Genomic DNA, 22,781 nt, shown 5'->3' on the forward strand with positions numbered 1-22,781 from the left:
TCTTCCCTTTGAATGGAGCAGAAGCCAGACTCCATTTGGATTTGACATCCGCCTGCCAATTGCGAAGCCAAATGAGCCTGCGAGAGGCCACGGATGACGCCATTGCGCGTGACGCGAACTTCGCAGCATTGACTGTGGCATCCGCCGAAAATTCTGTGGCCGCCAGCAATTTATTAAGGTCTTGGCGAAGTCTTCCGTCCTCGGGATCAGCCCTGGCCTGGATTTCCTGGATCCAGAGGGTCATGGCTCTGTTGAAAAACGAGGCCGCCGAGGCAGCTCGTATGGCCCAGGCCGCCATCTGGTGGGTCCTGCGCACCACGTTCTCCGCCCTTTTGTCCTCGGCTTTCAGCCCCTCTTGCGATTCGGACGGGACAAGGGCGTTGGATACCAGGCTCGTTACGGGCTTATCCACCGCTGGGAATTCCAGTAGGTCCTCCATCTGCTGGTCGAAAGTGTAAAACTTCCGGTCAAGGTTGGAAGGGCCCTGACCCGCCGCAGGGTTGTCCCACGGGCGTTGGATCGTTTCCAGGAACAGATGAGAAGACGGGATGTTTACTGTCTCTTGCTTGGGGAAGACGAATAGACCTCCTGTCGGTGGAGCTGCCTCAGATGACCCCACCTGGCCTTCTCCCGCTTGGTCAATGGTGAGTTTTGCCTTATTCAAGGGCACCCTGAAGAGGGAGGACTTAAAAAGGCCCGTGAAACTGGGCTGTTCCGGTGGCTGATCATCTCCGGACAGGTCATCCTCTGCTGCGCTAAAGTCATCTCTGGATGTATCCTCCTCCTCCATGGAGTCCATCAAGGACTGCGTAGCCGGGGCCATCCAGGGGTCTCTAAACCTCGTTGGAGGGTGCCCCACTGGAACCTGTTGTTGTTGCTGTGCCCCAGTGGCCAGGCCCTGGGTATATACATTGGAAATCAAGTCCTGCAGGGCCTGGGGCATGCTTTGCCAAGTGTCTTGAGGGCTGCGCAGGCCTGCAGCAGTAGGTGTGAAAGTGGCCGCCTGCGCATACTGCGGGGGCTGAGAGGGTGGAGAATAGGCAGGCCACCCTGAGGATTGCCTTGCCATGCCGCTTGATCCAGCCCTAGGTGGTACCCAGGCCTGAGTCCCTCTCTCTGGGGACCAGTCTCGCTCTGAGGCTGAAGTTGATATCCCGGGGAAGACCATGGGGGAGGTCATAGGGGAATTGGTAGGCAGTGGCTGGCTGGGAGGAAGGACCGGTCCCGATGCCTTCTGAGAAGCCTCCAGCTGCTTCTCCAGCGCTCTGATGCGCTTCTCCGCTTCCCTCAGCGATGCCCCCTGAGAGGACTTTGACTTAGAGGTCTTTTCCTTGGGGGTGTTAGGTCTGGTGGCGGTGACCTCCTCCCCACTCTGAATTGCCTGTTCTGCCATGCCCAGGATATTACTCACGATCCTTGTGTAATGGCTGGTAAAAACCGCTGCGTAGTGCCAAAAGCTCTGTAGCAATGCTAACCCCCGAGGATCGAAAGTGAAAATGCGGCAGAGCCCCCTTCTGCACCTGCGTGCCTCCCAGGCAGGCCTCAAGGGGGGGGGGGTGTTGTGCCTGGGTAAAGCTCCGATCGGGAGACCTTACCAAAATGGCCACCTGCTGGTTCCCATGGGAACGTGACCTGATTGGGCGGGAGGAGTTACCGGGTGCCTCCGGACCCTCCCAAGATGGCCGCCGCTCATTGTCCGGGCGACCTCACCAACATGGCCGCCAGCCAGTATCCCTGGCAACCGTTTGTGTACAAAACATGGCCGCCGATCGTCGCTGTGGAAACGAGCGGGAAGGCTCAGCGATTCCCGCTTTCCACGATCGGAGCCTGTAAAGGGGCCAAATGCTTCTGGACGAGCCGAGCCGTCGCTGGAAGCCTTCATACTCGCGACTCGTCTCTCGCCTGCCATTTTTTTGGGGGGGCGGAACGATCACCCCCCTCACGGGCCACTTGTAGGGAAGCCGCTTCCCGGCCCTATGGTATATCCGCCGGGGGAGGAGCAGACCCCCCCCACGGCATCAACCATGTCGTCTTCCGGGCGCTACCGCGGAGGTAGGCTACCCGGGAGCTCTCTCCCGAACCCACACTGGCCGCTGCAACGTTTTCCGTTCCCTCTGTGTGGGTCCCGAGTAGGGAGGAGCAGCAGGCAACTGGGTAAACCCGCTGGAGGTTTGAACCCAGAGCCGCCCGAGGCAAAATACCCCCAGCTGCACCTAAGGAGAAAAGGAAAAGAGAGAACAAAGTTAGTATATACAGTGAACCCTCGATCATCGCGAGGGTTCTGTTCCAGGACCCCAAGCGATGATCGATTTTTCGCGAAGTAGCGGTGCGGAAGTAAAAACACCATCTGCGCATGTGCAGATGGTGTTTTTACTTCCACCGCCGCAGCGCGTTGCTGGGGAGCGCGCGCGCGTTGCTGGGGCCGCTCCCCAGCTGGGGAGCGGATCTGGGGTTTCCCCAAGCGCGCGCGCGTTGCCGGCTCCGCTTCCCAGCTGGGAAGCGAAGCTAGGCTGCCCCAAGCTCGCGCGCGTTGCTGGGGCTGCTCCCCAGCTGGGGAGCGGATCTGGGGTTTCCCCAAGCGCGCGCGCGTTGCCGGCTCCGCTTCCCAGCTGGGAAGCGAAGCTAGGCTGCCCCAAGCGCGCGCGCGTTGCTGGGGCTGCTCCCCAGCTGGGGAGCGGATCTGGGGTTTCCCCAAGCGCGCGCGCGTTGCCGGCTCCGCTTCCCAGCTGGGAAGCGAAGCTAGGCTGCCCCAAGCGCGCGCGCGTTGCTGGGGCTGCTCCCCAGCTGGGGAGCGGATCTGGGGTTTCCCCAAGCGCGCGCGCGTTGCCGGCTCCGCTTCCCAGCTGGGAAGCGAAGCTAGGCTGCCCCAAGCGCGCGCGCGTTGCTGGGGCTGCTCCCCAGCTGGGGAGCGGATCTGGGGTTTCCCCAAGCGCGCGCGCGTTGCCGGCTCCGCTTCCCAGCTGGGAAGCGAAGCTAGGCTGCCCCAAGCTCGTGCGCGCCGCCCGCCCGCCCACGCTGTTGCCGGCTCCGCTTCCCAGCTGGGAAGCGGAGCTAGGCTGCCCCAAGCTCGCGCTCCAGCCCACCGCCGCTGGGGTCTTACCGGGGCAAGAGGGGGAAGACCCAGGGAAGCCTCTGCCCGGCGGGGAAACTCCACCATCTACACATGCGTGGAAGGGCACGCATGCGCAGATGGTGGAGTTTACTTCCGGGTTGAAAACTAGCGAAATAGCCCTTTCGCGATGCTTGAGGACGCGAAACTCGAGGGTTCACTGTACACAGAAATTAAGTAATAAACAATAATTACAAGAAGAGCAAACTCAGAAGTCCCTTTACTGCGACTGAGTTTTTTAGACTGGAGGGCTAAGGGGGAGGCGGTGCCTGCCTAATAATTAATATTTAAATTAAACTCAGTCCCTACCAATCAGACTGAAGAATAACCCATCTTGGACTCTCCTTGCAAGTGCATTGGAGAACGGAGTCCAACATTCATCCATTCCTACAAATACCCAAATGAGTAACTGCTCAGATACACTGAAAGGAAGAAGGAATCCTAGTAAGTGTTCAACTGATATTCATTACTTTGTATATTTTACTCACATATGCCACCCAGTGAGTAGCCTGTCTAAAAGCGGATTAGTTGAACAAACTTCGCTTAATAACCTTGTTTAAAACCAGTAAACAGTTAAAGCTTAACACTGGTTTTTGCCAAGCTATACCTTCAACTAAGAAAAGATCCAAATTCAACATATCTTTAGTCTAATTTTCACTCTATATATCAGTCAGTGCCAAGGTGGGATGTCTTCAGAGTAGAATGTTATATAATGAAATGTTTTCCCACAATACTTCGATACAAATTATTTTAAAAATGCTTTTCTTATTCATCAATGCATTTCTCCCTCAGAAGAATGTTCTCTGCGGATATGTAGCCCCATCATTAAATGGTCCAGCCTAGAGACTGATCATGTCAGCGACTGGAAGGCCTTTGTTACTCACCTAAACCAAGAGATGCTGCATATTGTTGGCCAATTAAAGAATTGGCAGCAAGCTGACTGTAGGAGGACATCCCTCTGAAAGGACTATAAGGCACATGAGGTTGAAAAGAAGATGCAGACCCAGAGCTCAGAGACGACTGCAAAAGGTGAATGTGAGACAATTAGCATTTTAAGAGAAGTAAAGATTAACATATATTATGCCACTGTTAGTTTAATCATAGTTTCTGAAGAAGCTGAAGTGGTCTGGCTGTTAAATATGTTTAATACCAAACTGGCAAGCAGCATAACATCTGATCAATAAATCTGATAAATCCAGGAGGGAACAAGGGGACACAATCTGAAGTTAGTTGGGGGAAAGATCAAAAGCAACATGAGAAAATATTATTTTACTGAAAGAGTAGTAGATCCTTGGAACAAACTTCCAGCAGACATGGTAGATAAATCCACAGTAACTGAATTTAAAAATGCCTGGGATAAACATATATCCATCCTAAGATAAAATACAGAAAATAGTATAAGGGCAGACCAGATGGACCATGAGGTCTTTTTCTGCCGTCAGACTTCTATGTTTCTATGTTTCTATCATGATGTTGTGAAAAGAACAGTATCATGAGGCGGGGGAAAGGAAAATCCTTGTACAAATCAAATGAGGAAAGATTCATTTGCTGTACATCATGACCAATTCTCCATATGAAGCTGAAGAAGAAAATAATAAACAACTCTTAACCCAATTATGTATTATCATTTTAATAAAGAGAGCCACAGTTGGGGTAGTGGTTAGAAACTGGGAGACAGTAAATTCTAGTTCTGCCTTAGATAGGAAGTCATCTGGAAGGTTCCAGGCCAATCCTTCAGTCTCAACCCTAAGAAGATGGCAGTAGCAAACTACTTCCCAAAACCATGAAACGTCCAGGCAGTTACCAGGCGTCAAGACTGATTTGAAGACACCCTAAATGTCTTAGTAAAAGCCAGCTGCTATAATCTTTACAAATCATAATAATGAGAATAGATCTTCCTGCCTCACCATCTCCTTCAAAACCTAGTGCCATGTAGTGCTAATAATGTTATTTTTTAAAGAGGGATACTTTTTTGCCCATTGATAGATTTTAGTGTCTAATGTGTCCATTATTATTTATCTGTTAAAACACCAATCCTTAGGTTCTGATTTTTAAACAAGAATGTACAGGCTAAGCATCCAGAGATAGTGGTCAAACTTCTTTATAAAACTATGTGGTTCCATCACACTGGCCAGGCAGCAAATCAGAAAAAGCCATATGCTGTTAATTATTTAATAATTTTCCCATTGTTGGAGGGAGATATGTGGTCTTAAGATTTGAAACAACAATCTTGATTGAATACAAATACATTTCAACCAAATATGTCTAGGGTCAGTACTGTCATTATGTTTAGAACATGATCAGATGGATTTCACCTTAACTCCCATTACAATGTCTATGGTTTGCAAATCAGTACATCCTAAAACATGGCTAACAGTAGCTAAACTAAAAGTTAAACAGTTCACATTGACTTCATTCATAAAGCATACTTAACTTTGGCACCAACTTTACCCATTTCCTGATTTATTTTAATACCCTAAACCAGTGATGGCAAACTTTTTTCTGGCTGCGTGCCAAAACGTGTGTGTACACGCCCACAATATCGCGTGTGCATGCCGGCACCCAAAATGCAATGCGTGTCCCATTTGACTGCCCCACCTGTGCATGCATACATAACTGTCCCCTGCGCATTCCGTCCTAGCCTGTTTTGGACCTGGAAAGCTTCCTGCGCCAAACTTTGCCAGCGTAAATGTTCTGCCGCCATTGCTCCTCATCCTCCTGCCAGCATCTAGCTTGGCAGTTTGCTAGGTTTTAAGCTGACCTCAGTAAGCACTGTACATAAAGTGTCATTATATTTTAGATTTAAACAGCCATTGCAGTTTATTAACTATGGCTGATATATCATGGAGTATAAACCAAGTAGCATCTGAAATTATTAATGTAATGGAAAGAATAGCAACTTGGTCAAATAGTGGACAAAACACTTGCAAAGCATTAAAACTCGAGAGGTATTTGTTTCCTGTTTTCATTTATATGCTCCTAAAACAAGGGAACTCCAACATACTGTACATCTGTACTCAAACCTGAATGTTCAGATTTTTAAAATGGCTAGTACTCTCTTTGTTTAAATAAGACTAGGGGATCTAACCAAACCAATTTGCAGAAATGGCTGTGTTGAAATATGCCCTAGTCACATCAGGTTTTCCGAGTAAAATCTTTGCCAAGAGTTATTTTTCAAATGAGTTCAGGCAGAAACATTGGCCAAAGTGACATTAGCCAATGATAGGGAACAGCCGATTTCCGTGTTACAAATTACTACTTACCTGTTCTAGTCAAGCTACCTAAAATATTTCCCCATTAGGATTTGTCCCCGTTGTAAATTCATTGGGAGTGCATAGAAGTGCATAGGGACCCTATTTATACTATCACAACTGGGGACACCCTTGGTGGAAATGGGTGAGATCAAACAGATCTTCATAAGATTACTAATCTACTATTGTGGTTAAGCTGTGTTCATGTTTTCATTCACTGCTTCTCTTACACTTCTATTGCCCTTCCCCTTGAGCACTGTATTTAATAGAAAGCTGTGATACCAATTTAATCTTAGAAAACATAACAAGCAATAATGGAGTTGTTCTCAGTGAATTATAATCTATCAATAGGCCCAGCTCAATTTATATATGCCTGCTAAGGGTGGTTTATACTGTTTGACATTTCCAAAGAAATACAAGGTGAAAAGTTTATCCGTTCCAGATGGAATTACTTACTTGGACAATAGCAGGATCTTGGGGCAGATTATGCTGTGCTTTCGGAGGCTCACATACAGTAATATCTTTAATGTCACTCCCTCGGAAGATGATATATTCATAAACCTCTTCCCTCGGAGGAGCAGGGCGATCTGTGGGACGATCTTCTGTTCCAAATGAGCGCACTTTGAAGAAAGATTTAAGCATTAGTACTTGAACTCAATATCTGTTTCACATCATCTTTTTGGCTATATGCTTTGAGCTATGCTACCAATTCTCAAAATAGGAGTTAGCATTCATAGAAGAAACTACTGGTAGTTCAGTAGAACTGTGGAGTCATTGTCGCTCTTTGAACTTGGTGGTTTTCTTGCAGGCATTTCATTGCAAAACTAGGTAACATCATCAGTGCAAGTTAGTATTTTTAAAGAATTTATACTGACTGACCTGGCTACAGAGTAGTCCAAGTTGTTAGCACTTGTTGATCAATATTAAAGGCCGCCTCTTGCCTCCCTTTCCATTACACTATATTCTTGCTTTGGAACTCAAATAACTCTGCAAAGGAAAATTTATTAACTGATAATTTCTCAAGTTTTTCTAATCTGAGGAGTAATGGAAGAAACTTATTTCTCTTCCATGTGTCCTCCCCCATCCATGAGGTGGGGCAAGTTGTGGCTGAGTGACAGGACATCCTAGGTGTCCTGTTTAATGTTCTCTCCAAGAAGTTGGAAGTTATCCAGCAGTTATGCTTATAGAACGTAATCTATTTTAAGCCCCATGTTAAGAGTATACATTAAATGACTTAACAGTCTTGACTTACAGTCACAATTGAGTCCAATGCTTTTGTTGCTAAATGAGGTATTTGTTAAGTGAATTTTGCCCCCTTTTATGACCTACATTTATTAAGTTAATCACTATAGTTGTTGAGTTAATAATACAGTTGTTAAGTGAATCTAGCTTCTCCATTGTCTTTGCTTGTCAGAAGGTCACAGGAGGTGATCGTGTGACCCCAGGACACTGCAAGCATCATAAATATGAACCAACTGCCAAGCATCCAGATGTTGATCATGTGACCATGGGGATGAAGAAAGTGGTCATAAATCACTTTTTCCAGTGCCACTGTAACTTCAAATGGTCACTTTAATCAACTATTGTGGGTCAAGGACTACCTGTACAATTGGGGTCTTACACTAAGCATTCTAAAGGCAGGATATATCCAATGTCGTTTCAGCATTAGGCAGAGACATTTGAATAGAAGAGAATATAATTTTATTGGCCAAGTGTGATTGGACACACAAGGAATTTGTCTTGGTGCATATGCTCTCAGTGTACATAAAAGAAAAAGATACATTTGTCAAGAATCATGTGGTACAACACTTAATGATTGTCAGTTCATTTTCCAAAGGATTTACATTATTTTTTTCCTCCTGAATATTTTGTTTATAATGTCAGATTAAAAAGAACAAACTAGCTGGAAATACTTATTAAAAATATTACATAAGTGTACTAAATAAGGATACAACAACACTGTTTTAATTTGTATGATGGTCTAGAAATCAAATCATGTCAAGTTTCTCTCAGGTTTCAAATAAATAATACTCAAAATTTGAATGTTTGTTGTTCACTAACATTGCTTATTTGCAGGAATAAATCATATAATTTGGGGCTGAAGAAAGAAGCAAACTAAATACTGAGATAATTCATCCCTCGGCTTCCTTTAAATCAACCCACTGCTGTAGAATGGAGCAATTAGCAAGCAAGTTTGATACTGAGAGAAATGCAAAATGTTTATTCAACACACACTCCCACCCCATACACACACAAAAAAAGCTGGAATTTTTTAAGACAGTAATTCTCAATCCAAAGACTTGTGTAGTTTCGAATGGGAGAGGAAGGAAAAACATGACGTTTGGACAGGAAGATCAAGGAGTTATTCCACACTGAGAAAAAAAAAGTATTGCCTAATAATAGGATTCACTTTTTGGAGGACAGAAATTACATGTGTATTAGGCAGAAATGAATCAAATTAGCAGAACTTCATTCTCATGGCAGGAAATTCTTTTGTTTTCACTACAACTGACAAGCTTCCCGATTCATCCACATCTGTTGCTGCCAGATTAAAGCTAGAAGTCTAGTTATATGTTCAAGGTATGCCTCTGTACCAGTTAACAACTGTACAGCTATTCAGAAGCAGCCAATTATTTTAAAAATGTGCCTCTTTTATTTCCTTCTTCTCCAACTTTGAACTTTGTGTCGCGGTTTAATTCTGCTGTTCGACGGATCTTTCTTTCTTTCGTTTCTTTATGTTTAAAGTTCCTTCAGGATCAAAAGGTACGTTGTTAAAGCAATCAAAGTTAAATGAGGATTTGCAAATAGATTTCAGCATTCTTCAGCGACTCTACAATATTTATTTTTGCACAATCCCATCCTTGGGGAGGAAGAGTTACAAATCAATTTCTTAGGGGGCTCCCAATGGCACCAACACTATTTGTCCACTAGAGGACTTTGCCATATTCAGAACCAAATCCACTTGTATTCTTTTTTTAAAAAGGTAGATTTACAGTCCTACAGAATTCTTGTTTAGCAAAGATGTAATTCTGGAATCTTTGAAGTGGTGCTGGTCTAGCACACACAGAAGAGATATTGGGTCAATTTCTAAAGACAACGGAGGAGCCTGTTGCTGCCATTTCAAAAGGACTTTATGCCCTCTTCTGTTACTACATTGAGTTTCTTAGTACACATAGTCCTCAACATACAACCATTCAGTCACTGTTCAGAATTATGAAGACACCGAAAAGAGTAACATACAAGCATTGAAGCATCCCCACAGGAATCAAAATTGGGACACTTGGCAGCTAGCATTTACAATGGTTGCACAGCCTGGGGTCATGTCATTGTCATATGAAACCCAGCCAGGGATTTGGCAATAACTTTCCCCTGGAGTAGGGAGGGAATGGAGATTTTACAGTATCCTTCCCCTTCCATTCCTACTAAGCCACGCCCACAGAACCAGCAGTAAAAAAAAAAAGAATCCCACCACTGTACTTGGCTTTTCTTCTCCATTTGTGTTTTGGGTCTCAATAATTTTTCTTAATTAAACAGAAGAATTGTTCATTCTTTGGTTATGGATTCCCCCCCCCCCCCACCATTTTGTGACAGAATCAACAACAGCTTCATTGGGAGCAGCTTATTTAACAGCATACAAAAGGCCTCCCTACCTGGAATGGATTCTAAGGCACAGATTTTTCTTCTTCATTTTTAGCTTGCTTTATTTTAACACTTCATTTTGAAGATATTTAGTGTTCAAATATTATTAGACTGCATTAAGGATCCCAAACATCTTCTCTAGTTCAAAAAGTGCCTTTCCCCATTGCAAGACCTACAGGAAGGTGGGAATAATTAGCAAATTTCAGCCACTTCCTAAAGGGATTTGACTTTCTGCAGTGTTGGAAGCCAAAGTCTATGACAGAAACAATGCTTGCAAAGCTTTGCCTATCTTTAGTCTTGCCAAAATTTCAGTTAAAAAAAGCTTTGCTTCAAACTGTCCCAAGGTCTCTCCTGGGGCTGTTAATTCTCTCCATGTAAAAACTCAGCAGTAATCACACCAGTGTTTTTCAACCTTAGCAGCTTTAAGATGGCACTGGACCAGAATATCTCCGAGACCGTCTGCTGCCGCACGAATCCCAGCGACCGATTAGGTCCCACAGAGTGGGCCTTCTCCGGGTCCCGTCAACTAAACAATGTTGTTTGGCGGGCCACAGGGGAAGAGCCTTCTCAGCGGCGGCCCCGACCCTCTGGAACCAACTCCCCCCGGAGATTAGAACTGCCCCTACTCTCCTTGCCTTTCGTAAGCTCCTTAAGACCCACCTTTGTCGTCAGACATGGGGGAACTGAGACACCTCCCCCGGGCATATACAATTTATGAATGGTATGTCTGTATGTATGTTTGTTTAGAAAATGGGGTTTTTAAAAATATTTTTAAACTGTAATTTAGATTTGTTGTAAATTGTTTCACTTTGTTGTGAGCCGCCCCGAGTCTGCGGAGAGGGGTGGCATACAAATCTAAATAATAAATAAAAATAAATAAATAAAAAGTTCCAATTCCCAGAATTCACCAGAAAGAAATCCACATGTCCAATCCAAGGTTGCCAAGGATCATACCAATTCCTTTTCTGAAAAGACCCTGCCTATATTCTTGCACGAATAAAGGACACAGGATTGATAACACTGATTCATTCTTTCATTCTGCTATGATATGGGTGGCCAAGATAATAATAATAATAATAATAATAATAATAATAATAATAATAATAATAATTATTATTATTATTATTATTATTATTATTAGATTTGTATGCCACCCCTCTCCGAAGACTCGGAGTTCTGGCCTAAGTTACTGTCTACATTGGTTCCAAAGAATGGCTGACGATCCTTGTGTAATGGCTGGTATTTTAATCCGGTTGTCATTTTATCTGAATATGGGGGAAGCCCCTCATATGGGGGAAACCCCAGGATATTAAACCAGCTGTCAGCAATAGGTGGATCTAGAGGCAAACATGCAATCAGTACTTCCTGTTCCAAAGATACTGATGTTTTATTTAAAAACCTTGTCATTCCCGATGACCATTCAATTCACCTCTATGGAAAGGCAGCTTCTGGCCGCATCATAGTCTAAATAATTTCACTATTCTGAAAGTGCCAACTGGCAGTATGCAAAACTGCTAGTAATTCATTCCCACAAGGCTTCTGAATTTAGGCATCAAACTCTGTAAATAAATAGTCTATTGCATTATAGTTAAGGATTAAAAATCCTAAACAACCATTTCATCAATTTTCTGCTGGTATTTTAAATGGAGTCATCGCACAGACATTAATAACTCCAGAAATCTGGGTCAAATCAATCCTGTCAGCCATTATATAAATTTCCCACAACTAAGAAAATTATGAGAGCCTTTTACAATTTAGGGCAGGGCCCCTCATCCCAAGGTTACAGACTGGTACCATACCGTGGCCCCTTAGCAGCAGGTGAGCAAGTCAAGATTCCTCTGTGCATGTACAGGATCTAGGTTGCATGTGAACCCCTTCCCCTTCCAAGCCCATGGAAAAATTGTCTGCCACAAAACTGGTCCCTGGTGAGAAAAAAGTTGGGGAGGACTTGTTTCTTTTGCAATAGCTTGTGCCTGATTAAGTAACCAGATACAAGTTTCTCAACTTTCTTCCTGACTACATAACATTATTAGCATTATGTTCTATCAACCTGTCCACAACTAGAGCAACCATTTAGCTACACCAGGCTGCATTTTGGTGTAGTTCTGGTGTAGAAACCAGAAGATTACAGTTCTAGTCCCGCTTTCGCATGAAAACCAATTGGGTGACTTTAGACTAGTCACTCTAGTCACCTCACAGGGTGCCATCTTGAATTACATTAAGAAACAAGATGTTCTGACAAAGACATCCAAAGATAATCCTTGCTCTGTCTCTGCAGAAAAAAGCTAATTCAAAATCCTTGGTGCTCTCTAGGAATTCTGTCTATACAGTGGTATCTCTACCTACGAACACCTCTACTTATGAACTTTTCTAGATAAGAACCAGGTGTTCAAGATTTTTTTTTGCTTCTTCTCAAGAACCATTTTCCACTTACAAACCCGAGCCTCCAAAACTGTAATTGGAAAAGGCAGGGAGAAGCCTCTGTGGGGCCTCTCTAGGAGTCTCCTGGGAGAAAACAGGGTCTCCATCCTCCCTGTGGTTTCCCCAATCGCACACATGATTTGCTTTTACATTGATGATTCCTATGGGAAAAATTGCCCTTTCTTACAAACTTTTCTACTTAACCTGGTCACAGAACGAATTAAGTTTGTAAGTAGAGGTACTTTCTTCAACTTAGTCTTTGAAGTCTCTAAGTCTGTTTTTGCCTTTCCTGCAACCAGGCGTTTCTCTCCCTTTGTTTTGGAAATCTTTTAAATGTGCATGTCTGTTACATTTTAAATGTGCATGTCTGTTACATTGCTTTCCTCCCCTCCCCATCTCCTCCAACTTTTTATACATCCATCATCCATTTAGTTACACCACAAAGGACATACACCTTGAACAGGATTTTCTTATGTGGCCTTATTTTAATGCAATATTAAAAAATGCTTCTGTCATTGGAGGCCACGGTGGTTTAGTTCTGAATTTGATTTAGACACATACTTTTTCAAAGGCTTTTTTCCATTTTAATTTTTTTCCTTCTAACATAAATGATGAGGGAATTCCGTTATGGTTCCCTCTGAACCAAATCAGGTCACCTCAGCCTTTCCTCACTGGAACAAAATAAAACCAGCATTGCTACACAAAAATGCTTCACGGCCGCCAGGTAACTCCACCCAAACAACAAAGCTACCAACTGTAAGGCTTCACAACTCTGGTGGTAAAATGACAAACTGTCTAGAATGCTATAAATATCCCTACCCTGTACATCACAGTTAAAAAAAGTTTCTCCACCTCTCTCCCAATTTACACCCTATAGTTAATTGTTAAAACCAGGGCAGCCAAAAATGAAATACTCCCAGAGTTAAAAGAAAATCTACTTCTGGGTATAATCTGAACTTTTCCGAAAAAGCTTTTGTCTTAACCAATCAAAAGGAGAAATGGAACACTGTTCCTTAGGCATCATATATTTTTCTTCCAGAGTATGGCCCCAAGAAACTCATCTGCCAAAGGGAGATAGAGCAACAAACTGAGGACAGAGAATAAAGTTGAGGAAAGCCACACATTACTCAAACAGACTCAACATCAATCAAGCGAATAATCCATATCTTTGCCACCATGAATGCTACTCAGTAAATTTTAAAATGGATTTGAAAACATTCAAAGGATAGGAAAGAAGGCACCCTGGAGGATCTTAACTAAAGAATACTGTCAAAAGTTCCGGCTGACTTCCCATACAGACTTTAGAGCTAAAAGCATTCTAGTAAACTTCAAAAAATAGTACGAGCAATCCATATTATTAACAAAGCAATTCCCATTTCCCCCCAAAATGACTAGATGTATCAGCACATTAAAGACAGAACAAGTTGATCCAGTGTTTTCAACACTGACTACCTGCTCCACTCACATGTACACAGTATGCATTAATCAGTACTTGAGTTTGCATATATTCTCCGCAAAATATACTCAGGAGCAGAGTTTAAATTTTAAGACACCTTATCTTAAACCACAAAATAATAAAACTGGTTCAAAATCGAAAGCCAACATTACAAAGTGCTGGTTTTCTTATCCTGTCTCCTTGTATGGGACTTCAGTGCTATATTGAGCCTTTGTACTGCAATCTTAGAGAAGTGTCATTTCAACTCTAGTTTTGCTTACTTCACCCCAAAATTTTGATTCCTGTGGGGATGCTTCAATTCTGAAAAAACAGATTTTTAATTAATAGGTTTCTATTAAATCATTGTTCAAAGCTTTTTCAGAATTCTCTTGATTTTCTCTCAAGTGTGAAGGGAGAGAGCTGAATAAAACAAAATATTCATTGCTGTTTAGCTAACTACATAAGGCCAATAAAAAAAGCAAATGGATAAATGGCCAATTACTACTTTTGGGAGAGTGCAATTATGCTATTAACAATGGGACAGGATCTGGCAAGAGACCTAGACTACCTTGTTTTTCAGGATGAAAATGCATTTTTATATAATATATCCATAAAATACATTTAAACATTTTAGAAGAATGAAACTCTTGCAAAAAGCACAACTCTTTGGTTTCAGTTAATGACATTTTCACCCTTTCTTGGTGCCACCCTCACCCCCCTTTTTAAAAAAAGAGTCAGGATGGGGAAAATTATTTCTCTTTAATCCCAACATTTCATGTATACAGAGTGAAATATTACCGTGCAATAAATTTCCACATGAATTGTACGTTCCTAGTGACTTTTATCCCCTTGGGGAGAAAGATGTATTACAAAATTCATCTTTCCCCAAAGCATTTTATAACTTAATTTCTCAGTGATGGAAAACAAGCAGTATCAGATACACTATATTTTGTTTTTATATACAACCAGTCCATATAAGAGTGTGAATATTTTGCCACATATGCTTTCCAGGGACAGTTTTATGTCAATTCCGAAACTATCCAAAATTGAAACTGCACAATATACACAGCATTATAGCCATTAAATGTGGAACAAACATACTTTTTTCTTTGGGGAATAGAAATCTTCTAAGCAAACACATAGAATGGAAATTTTTCATACAATTGCTTTTACTGAAGTCAAACAATGTGATGATGAGGCTTGGAAATAGCAAAGTTAAATTACTCACACAACTTGCTTGCCCATTGTTCGCAAAATTACAGCCAAATGAAACACACCTGCGTACACCCTTGCATGAGATTGAACCCTTAACTCACTGGAAGCTCAGTAGATTGCAGCAATCCCCCCCCCCCACTCTTTAGAACCCAGAATAGGTTAAAAGGGAGGGAAACCCGGCAAGCATCTCTCCTCAACCTCTTTCCTGGCCATCGGAAACTTTTGATATCTGGCTCAAGAAGCAGCAGCAGTGTGGCAGTGATGAAGGAGTTTCCAATAGTCAGTACGTCAGTCCCTCTCTCACACATACATGCACACAAATCAGCCTTAGAAGGATAGAAATTGCTTTTTTGGGCCAGACCACCCACCCACCTCACCCACCAAACCCAGGATTAAAACTACCATCTCCTTTTCCAGCACCAACATGGAAAATATTTCATTGATAGCAGGGTTCTCCAACCTTGACACTGTTAAGCCTGGAGGACTTCAGTTCTCACAATTCCCCAGCCAGCAAATCTTTATAGCAGGGTTCTCCAACCTTGACACCGTTAAGCCTGGAGGACTTCCCAGAATTACCAAGCTTTGATGGCTTGGTAATTCTGGGAGTTGAAGTCCTCCAGGCTTAACGTTGTCCAGGTTAGAGAACCTTGCTATAAACGAACCGTGCTATAAAGCTTTGCCGGCTGGGGAATTCTGGGAGTTGAAGTCCTCCAGGCTTAATGTTGCCCAGGTTGGAAAACCCTGCTATACAGCTTTGCTGGCTGGGGAATTCTGGGAGTTGAAGTCCTCCAGGCTTAACGTTGCCCAGGTTGGAGAATCCTGGTTTATAGCTCCCTCCAGCTCTGGAAGGCCTTTTTTTTAAAAAAAAAAGAGGAGCCCCCTTCTCAACCCCCACCTCCATAATTCCCGTCTCCCGTCCTCCCCCCTCCCTCCAGGGGGTTCGCCTCCTTTGCAAAAGGAGGGGGGAGCCACCTAACCTTATCCATTTGGCAACGCACTCCGTTTTACGCGTCGACACGGCCTCGTTCGGCTCCTCCGACACCCGTTTTTATTCGTCCCTTTTTGTCCACGCGTCCCGTTTCAAATAAAAACGAACAAGTCCAGCCTCCCATCCACCCACCCAAATTTATTTATTGAATTGGCTTTATACGCCGCCCCTTTCCAATTCCTCCTCAGGCCGGCTCTCCCTCTTTGCAGGTCTGCGGCGCGCGCCCGTCCCCGCTTTTAAAGGGATGCGGACCGGCTCTCCTCCTCCTCCTCCACCGCCGCCTCCCACCTTTTCCAACCCAGCTGCGGCCCTCCCTCCTCGGAGCCCCAACAACAACAACCACCACCAGCCGCGCTCGCGTATCCCTCCCTCCCCCCTCCCTCCGGGGCAAAAGAGGGGGTAGAGAGAGAGAAGAAAGAGCCGAGGGAGAGAAGCGGAGCCAAATTCTCCCCCCCCCCCCACTGCCCTGCGCCATTGGCTGCCCCCCCCCCCCAACATACACACTCCCATTCAAGCCCTTCGGGAGCAAGCGGGCCTACGCGCCCCAACCCAGGGTTGTGAGGGGGGGTTGTTGTGAGGGAGGGTGTTGCGAAGTGGGGGGGTTATGAGGGGGGTTGCTGTGAGGGGAAGGCGGAGGGAGGCTTAGGAGAAGCCGTCCCCATTTTTCGCCCCCACCCCCACGTCCTTATTTTCCTCAGGCGCATCCCGCCGGTGGTGCTTCGTCCGCCGCCGTCCCGTCCGCCCCCCCCCCCCGCCGCCTCCGCTTTCCCCCGCTCCGGGCCCTACCCTTGGCGAGGGCGACGGTGGAGTTGTCGGTGTCGATGGTGTAGAGGATGCCCTCGTAGCGGATCTGCGCTTTGGAGATGAGGCTGATCTTGCTCCCGATATACGGCGTGCCCGAGCTCATGGCGGCGGAGGTGGGGGGGGGGGGACCGTCGGCGGTGAGAAAGGCCTCGAAAGCGGTTCCGACGCTCTGCCCGGCGGCCGGGCCCTGACGAGGTTGAGACCGCTGAGGAGCAGCGGTGGACGAGTGAGAGGCCCCTCAGAAGGCGACCCAAAGGGGTTGGTGGGGGGGAACCCGCGTCGTCTTCGGCGTTGGCGTCTCCTGCCGTCGCACCTCCCCGCGGCTGACGGAGTGTCTCGGCGGCGGCAGAAAGAGAGAGAGGAAAAAAAAAGAGAGAAACGCACCACTCGCACCTCCGCAGCGGACTGAGAAAGAAACCCCCTGCCGGCCGCTCCTTTTATAGTCGGCGGGCGGATTAAGTGGGGGGAGAATGGAAGAGCCGGCGGGAGGCAGAGAAAGGAACGAAGCGACGGCGGCGGCGGAGGGGAGGGGCGGGGGCGAGAAGAGAAGAGCAGGCGGGAGGGGCCTAAAAGGAGAAAGGCGGGGCCGCGCAGGCGCCGCGGACTCCCTGCGCGCGTGGGCGGCAGAGGGGGGGGGAGAAAAGGGCGGGGAGAAAGAAGCAGGTAGGCGGGCTTGTTGGGGGAGAGGAGAAGGAGGGGGAGAGGAAAGTGGAGGGGGTCACGTGATGACCCAGCTGCTGCCGTTGCAACGTGGGAGGCGAAGGGTGGAGGGAATCATGCTGGCGATGTTTGGAGCGCGGGAACCTGGTTTTCCTCAGCTATTGAATCTCTCCTAACCCAGTTTATTTTTGCTCGCACCCCTAAAATCAACAACAGAAAATCACGTACGTTCCCCAAAACGCAAAAAGCACAAAAATTTAGCGTATGCAGCGAATGACACAAGCTACGCGTGCTAGTTAGGAAATCGTGGTTTTACTCACTGGGTTATTTCCTATTTATTTTGTCAAGTGCGTATTGGCATTATATATAGATATACTAATGCTGTTTATATACGCTGCTCAAAAAAAAAATAAAGGGAACACTTAAATAACAGAATATAACTCCAAGTAAATCAAACATCTGTGAAATCAAACTGTCCACTTTGGAAGCAACACTGATTGACAATCAATTTCACATGCTGTTGTGCACATTCAACTTTGTACAGAAAATGAGAATATCGTTTCATTTATTCAGATTTAGGATGTGTCCTTTGAATGTTCCTTTTATGTTTTTGAGCAGTATACATGAGATTAGAAATAATAATAATAATAATAATAATAATAATAATAATAATAATAATAATAACAACAACAACAACAACGGGATGGAAGGCACTCTACTGCCTTTATGCACACCCTTTACTGACCTCTTAGGAATCAGGAGAGGTCAACAGTGGATAGTCTAAGGGTAAAGTTTTGGGGGTTAGGTGTTGGTACTACAGAGTCGGGTAGTGAGTTCCATGCATCAACTACTCGGTTACTAAAGTTGTATTTCCTGCAGTCGAGTTTGGAGCAGTTTACTTTAGGTTTGTATCTGTTGTGGCTGAAGCTGGAGTAGTCCTTGACAGGAAGGACGTTGTAGCAGATGATTTTATGGGCTATGCTTAGGTCGGGTTTAAGGCGATGCAGTTCTAAGCTTTCTAAACTTGGATTGTAAGTCTAGTTATGTAGGATATTCTGTTGCGAGTGGAGGAGTGAACGTTTTCTAGAGTGTTTATGTCTGAAATGTGGTGTGGCTTCCAGACAGATGAGCTGTATTCAAGGATTGGTCTGGCGAAAGTTTTATATGCTCTGGTTAGTAGCGTGAGATTACCAGAGAAGAAGCTAGATAGGATTAGGTATTAGTTAGGAGATTGTGGCTTTTTACTCACTGGGTTATTATTTATTTATTTTGTCAAGTACCTATTGGTAGTATACAAAGATAGAACACTGTTTATATACATGAGATGGGTACTAATAAGAAGGAAAGATTAGGAAAGGGACGGTAGGCATGCTGGTGCACTTAACGCAGGCCCTTACTGACCTCTTAGGAATCAGGTGAGGTGAACAATAGATAGTCTAAGGGTAAAGATTTTGGAGGGTTGGTGATGAAACTACAGAGTCAGGTAGTGAGCTTCAGGCATTAACTACTTGGTTGCTAAAGTTGTATTTTCTGCAGTCGAGTTTTGAGCTGTTTATTTGTGTAGGGTTTTTATAGGGCAGTGATGGCGAACCTTTTTTCCCTCTGGTGTCGAAAGAGCATGGGTGTGTGCTATCGTGCATGCGCGAGTGCCCACACCCATAATTCAATGCCTTGGTAGGGCAAAAACAACTTCCCCTGCCCCCCGGAGGCCCTCTGGAGGTCGCAAATATCCTGTTTCCCAACTTCTGATGGGCCCAGTAGGCTCGTGTTTTGTCCTCTCCAGGCTCCAAAGGCTTCCCTGGAGCTGAGGAAGGGTAAAAACACCCTGCCCCATCTCCCAGGAGGCTCTCTGGAAGCCAAAAACACCCTCCCAGAGCCTCTGTGCAAGTCAATAATCAGCTGGCCGGCATACACATGCACGTTGGAGCTAAGCTAGGGCAAGGGTTAGGGTTAGGGGTTAGGGTTAGGGTTTGGCTCCACGTGCCACCTGTGGCACCCGTGCCATATTTATTTATTTATTTATTTATTTATTGGATTTGTATGCTGCCCCTCTCCATGGACTCGGGCCGGCTAACAACAGTGATAAAAACAATATGTAGCAATCCAATAATAAAACAACTAAAAAACCCTTATTATAAAAAACAGGCATACATACAGACATACCATGCATAAACTGTACAGGCCCAGGGGGAAAGAATATCTCAGTTCCCCCATGCCTGACGACAGAGGTGGGTTTTAAGGAGCTTACGAAAGGCGAGGAGGGTGGGGGCAATTCTGATCTCTGGGGGGAATTGGTTCCAGAAGGCCAGGGCCACCACAGAGAAGGCTCTTCCCCTGGGTCCCGCCAAACGACATTGTTTAGTTGACGGGACCTGGAGAAGGCCCACTCTGTGGGACCTAATCGGTCACTGGGATTCGTGAGGCAGAAGGCGGTGCTGAGATAATCTGGACCTATAAAGTCATGAAGGGCTTTATAGGTCATAACCAACACTTTAAATTGTGACCGGAAACTGATCAGCAACCAATGCAGACTGCGGAGTGTTGGTGTGACATGGGCATTTTTGGGAAAGCCCATGATTGGTCTCGCAGCTGCATTCTGCACGATCTGGAGTTTCCAAACACTTTTCAAAGGTAGCCCCATGTAGAGAGCGTTACAGTAGTCGAGCCTCGAGGTATGAGGGCGTGAGTGACTGTGAGCAGTGACTTCCGGTCCAGATAGGGCCGCAACTGGTGCACCAGGCGAACCTGGGCAAACACCCCCCTCGCCACAGCTGAAAGATGTTTCTCTAATGTGAGCTGTGGATCGAGGAGGATGCCCAAGTTCCGGACCCTCTCTGAGGGGGTTAGTAATTCCCCCCCCCCCCCAGAGTTATGGACGGACAGATGGAATTGTCCTTGGGAGGCAAAACCGACAGGCACTCCGTCTTATCAGGGTTGAGTTTGAGTCTGTTGACACCCATCCAGGCCCCAACAGCCTCCAGGCACCGGCACATCACTTCATAGGTGATAGGCCATAGGTTCGCCATCACTAGTATAGAGTTTCCTGCCTAAGCAGGGGATTGGACTAGAAGATCTCCAAGGTCCATTCCAACTCTGTTGTTATTATTATTATTGTTGTTATTATTATTTTAAGAGCCAGGGTGGCGCAGCAGGTAGAGTGCTGTACTGCAGGCCACTGAAGCTGACTGTAGTTCTGCAGGTCAGTGGTTCAAATCTCATCACCGGCTCAAGGTTGACTCAGCCTTCCATCCTTCCGAGGTGGGTAAAATGAGGACCCGGTTTGTGGGGGTCTGTTAAAAAGTGCTTTTGCTAACATGTTGTAAGCCGCCCTGAGTCTAAGGAGAAGGGCGGCATAAAAATCAAATAAATAATTTTGAGTTTGTATCTTGTGTGCTCCTGGATTGTTGTGGTTGAAGCTGAAGTAGTCCTTGACAGGAAGGATGTTGTAGCAGATGATTTTATGGGCTATGCTTAGGTCGGGTTTAAGGTGACGTAGTTCTGTAAGCCCAATGTCCTTTCCTGAGGTTTAAAGGATAAAAGTCGCTCCGAGTCTACAAATCTAATTAATAATAATAATAATAATAATAATAATAATAATAATAATAATAGTGATCTCGTTTGCTGTGTTGTACTGACATAATAATAATAATAATAATAATAATAATAATAATAATAATAAATAGTAAAATGGGTTGCTCAGTCACAACCCTTAATTCCTTGCATGATGAAGCAGGAACGTGAGTCAAGGTTTGTACAACCCGCTAAAGTTAAAAAATGCTCAGCCGGTTTAGCTGTAGCTGGGTGGGTACCCTGCAGTGGTGTTTGGGTGAAAGAAGCTTGTCAGATTCTTCTGGAAAATATAACAATTCAAAAAGACCGGGGTAAGTGATGATGTACAATTTGATGGTATAATTTACAAAATAAACTAAACACAACACAACTTCTTTCAGCAAACTGGAATTGTTGGCTATTGTTATGACTTTTAAAAAAAAAATCCTTAGCTAAGTCAGCCAAATGTGGTTTATTTAACACAATTTAGTTAAACGAGTTAATTTACCCAACCAACATTTTTATATTAAGAGTCAATTATAATTAACCTTTAAGGTAGGTAAGAAATGAAGTGTATCTCCTGGGAGTTGCAAAAAGCATTTTGGAAGATTAAATGTGTTTGTGTGTGTATATATCCTTCTTATGTGTGTATCATAGGTGAAATTCAAAAAATTTAGAATATTATGCAGAAATTTATTTCAGTAATGCAACTTATAAGGTGAAAGGTAATGTATGATAGAGACTCATTACAAGCAAAGCCAGATAGTTGGAGCCATGATTTGTCATAATTGTGATGATTATGGGGTATAGCTCATGAAAACCCCCAAATCGACCACCATCTCAGAAAATTAGAATATTACATTAGAATTTTTCGAGTTTCACCTGCATGTAGTATGTGTGTATGTGTTTTTATACTATAGAGAGATTATAGAGTGTGTATGCGTGTGTATTTGTGTCTGTGTGTGTGTGTGTATAAACGCGCGCGCGCACACACATACACACACTACAAAAATAGGTCTGTATTACATCTATAGAAAAGGACCAGAAGACATGGATGATGGATGAGTATATACCAGTGGTGGGCAATTAATTTTGCCATAGGGCCACATGAGAAATTGGGATGGTTTTAGAGGGCCGGACTAATATAATTAACTCAGTTCTACCCAATACTGTATACTGTATACTCTACCTGCTGCGCCGGGGTGGCGCAGCAGGCAGAGTGCTGTACTGCAGGCCACTGAAGCTGACTGTAGATCTGAAGGTCAGCAGTTCAAATCTCATCACCGGCTCAAGGTTGACTCAGCCTTCCATCCTTCCAAGGTGGGTAAAATGAGGACCTGGATTGTGGGGGCAATAGCCTAGCTCTGTTAACATGTTGTAAGCCGCCCTGAGTCTAAGGAGAAGGGCGGCATAAAAATCAAATGAATAAATAAATAAACAAATAAAATAAATTATTGGGTAGAACTGAGTTAATTATATTATATTATAATTATAAATTATAATTATATATTATATTATATATATATATATCTTATATCTATCTTATATATTATATATTATATCACTTGTAATTCCAAATTAAGAAACATTATCCTGGAAAGTTCCTTTATCCAATTTTAAGTTAATCATTCATTCAATCCATATAATGCTACCTGATTATTTCATATTTTTTTTTAAATCCTAAAGTTGTCTAGTTTCTTTCTACTTCTA

The 22,781-nt window shown here is 44.4% G+C and overlaps 1 protein-coding gene across 16 annotated transcripts in view; it reads right to left on the reverse strand.

The window, feature by feature from the left end:
• LSM14B (LSM family member 14B) overlaps nt 1-17,544 on the reverse strand; it is a 31,505-nt gene extending 13,961 nt beyond the window's left edge. For 11 of the 16 annotated variants that reach the window (XM_070744511.1, XM_070744510.1, XM_070744508.1 and 8 more), the window contains exons 1-3: nt 16,845-17,272; nt 6,817-6,980; nt 3,994-4,129 (exon numbers count right to left, since the gene is read on the reverse strand). In XM_070744511.1, the coding sequence (XP_070600612.1) occupies nt 3,994-4,129; nt 6,817-6,980; nt 16,845-16,965 (421 nt within the window). In that variant the 5' untranslated portion in view covers nt 16,966-17,272. Of the gene's footprint in view, nt 1-3,993; nt 4,130-6,816; nt 6,981-16,844 lie in introns of all 16 variants that reach the window. The other 5 variants (XM_070744507.1, XM_070744504.1, XM_070744509.1 and 2 more) reach the window with 5 other exon arrangements.
• Nucleotides 17,545-22,781: the final 5,237 nt, after the last annotated feature.

The sequence above is a fragment of the Erythrolamprus reginae genome, chromosome 3 (genome assembly GCF_031021105.1).
Source record: "Erythrolamprus reginae isolate rEryReg1 chromosome 3, rEryReg1.hap1, whole genome shotgun sequence".
Taxonomy (NCBI): domain Eukaryota; kingdom Metazoa; phylum Chordata; class Lepidosauria; order Squamata; family Dipsadidae; genus Erythrolamprus; species Erythrolamprus reginae.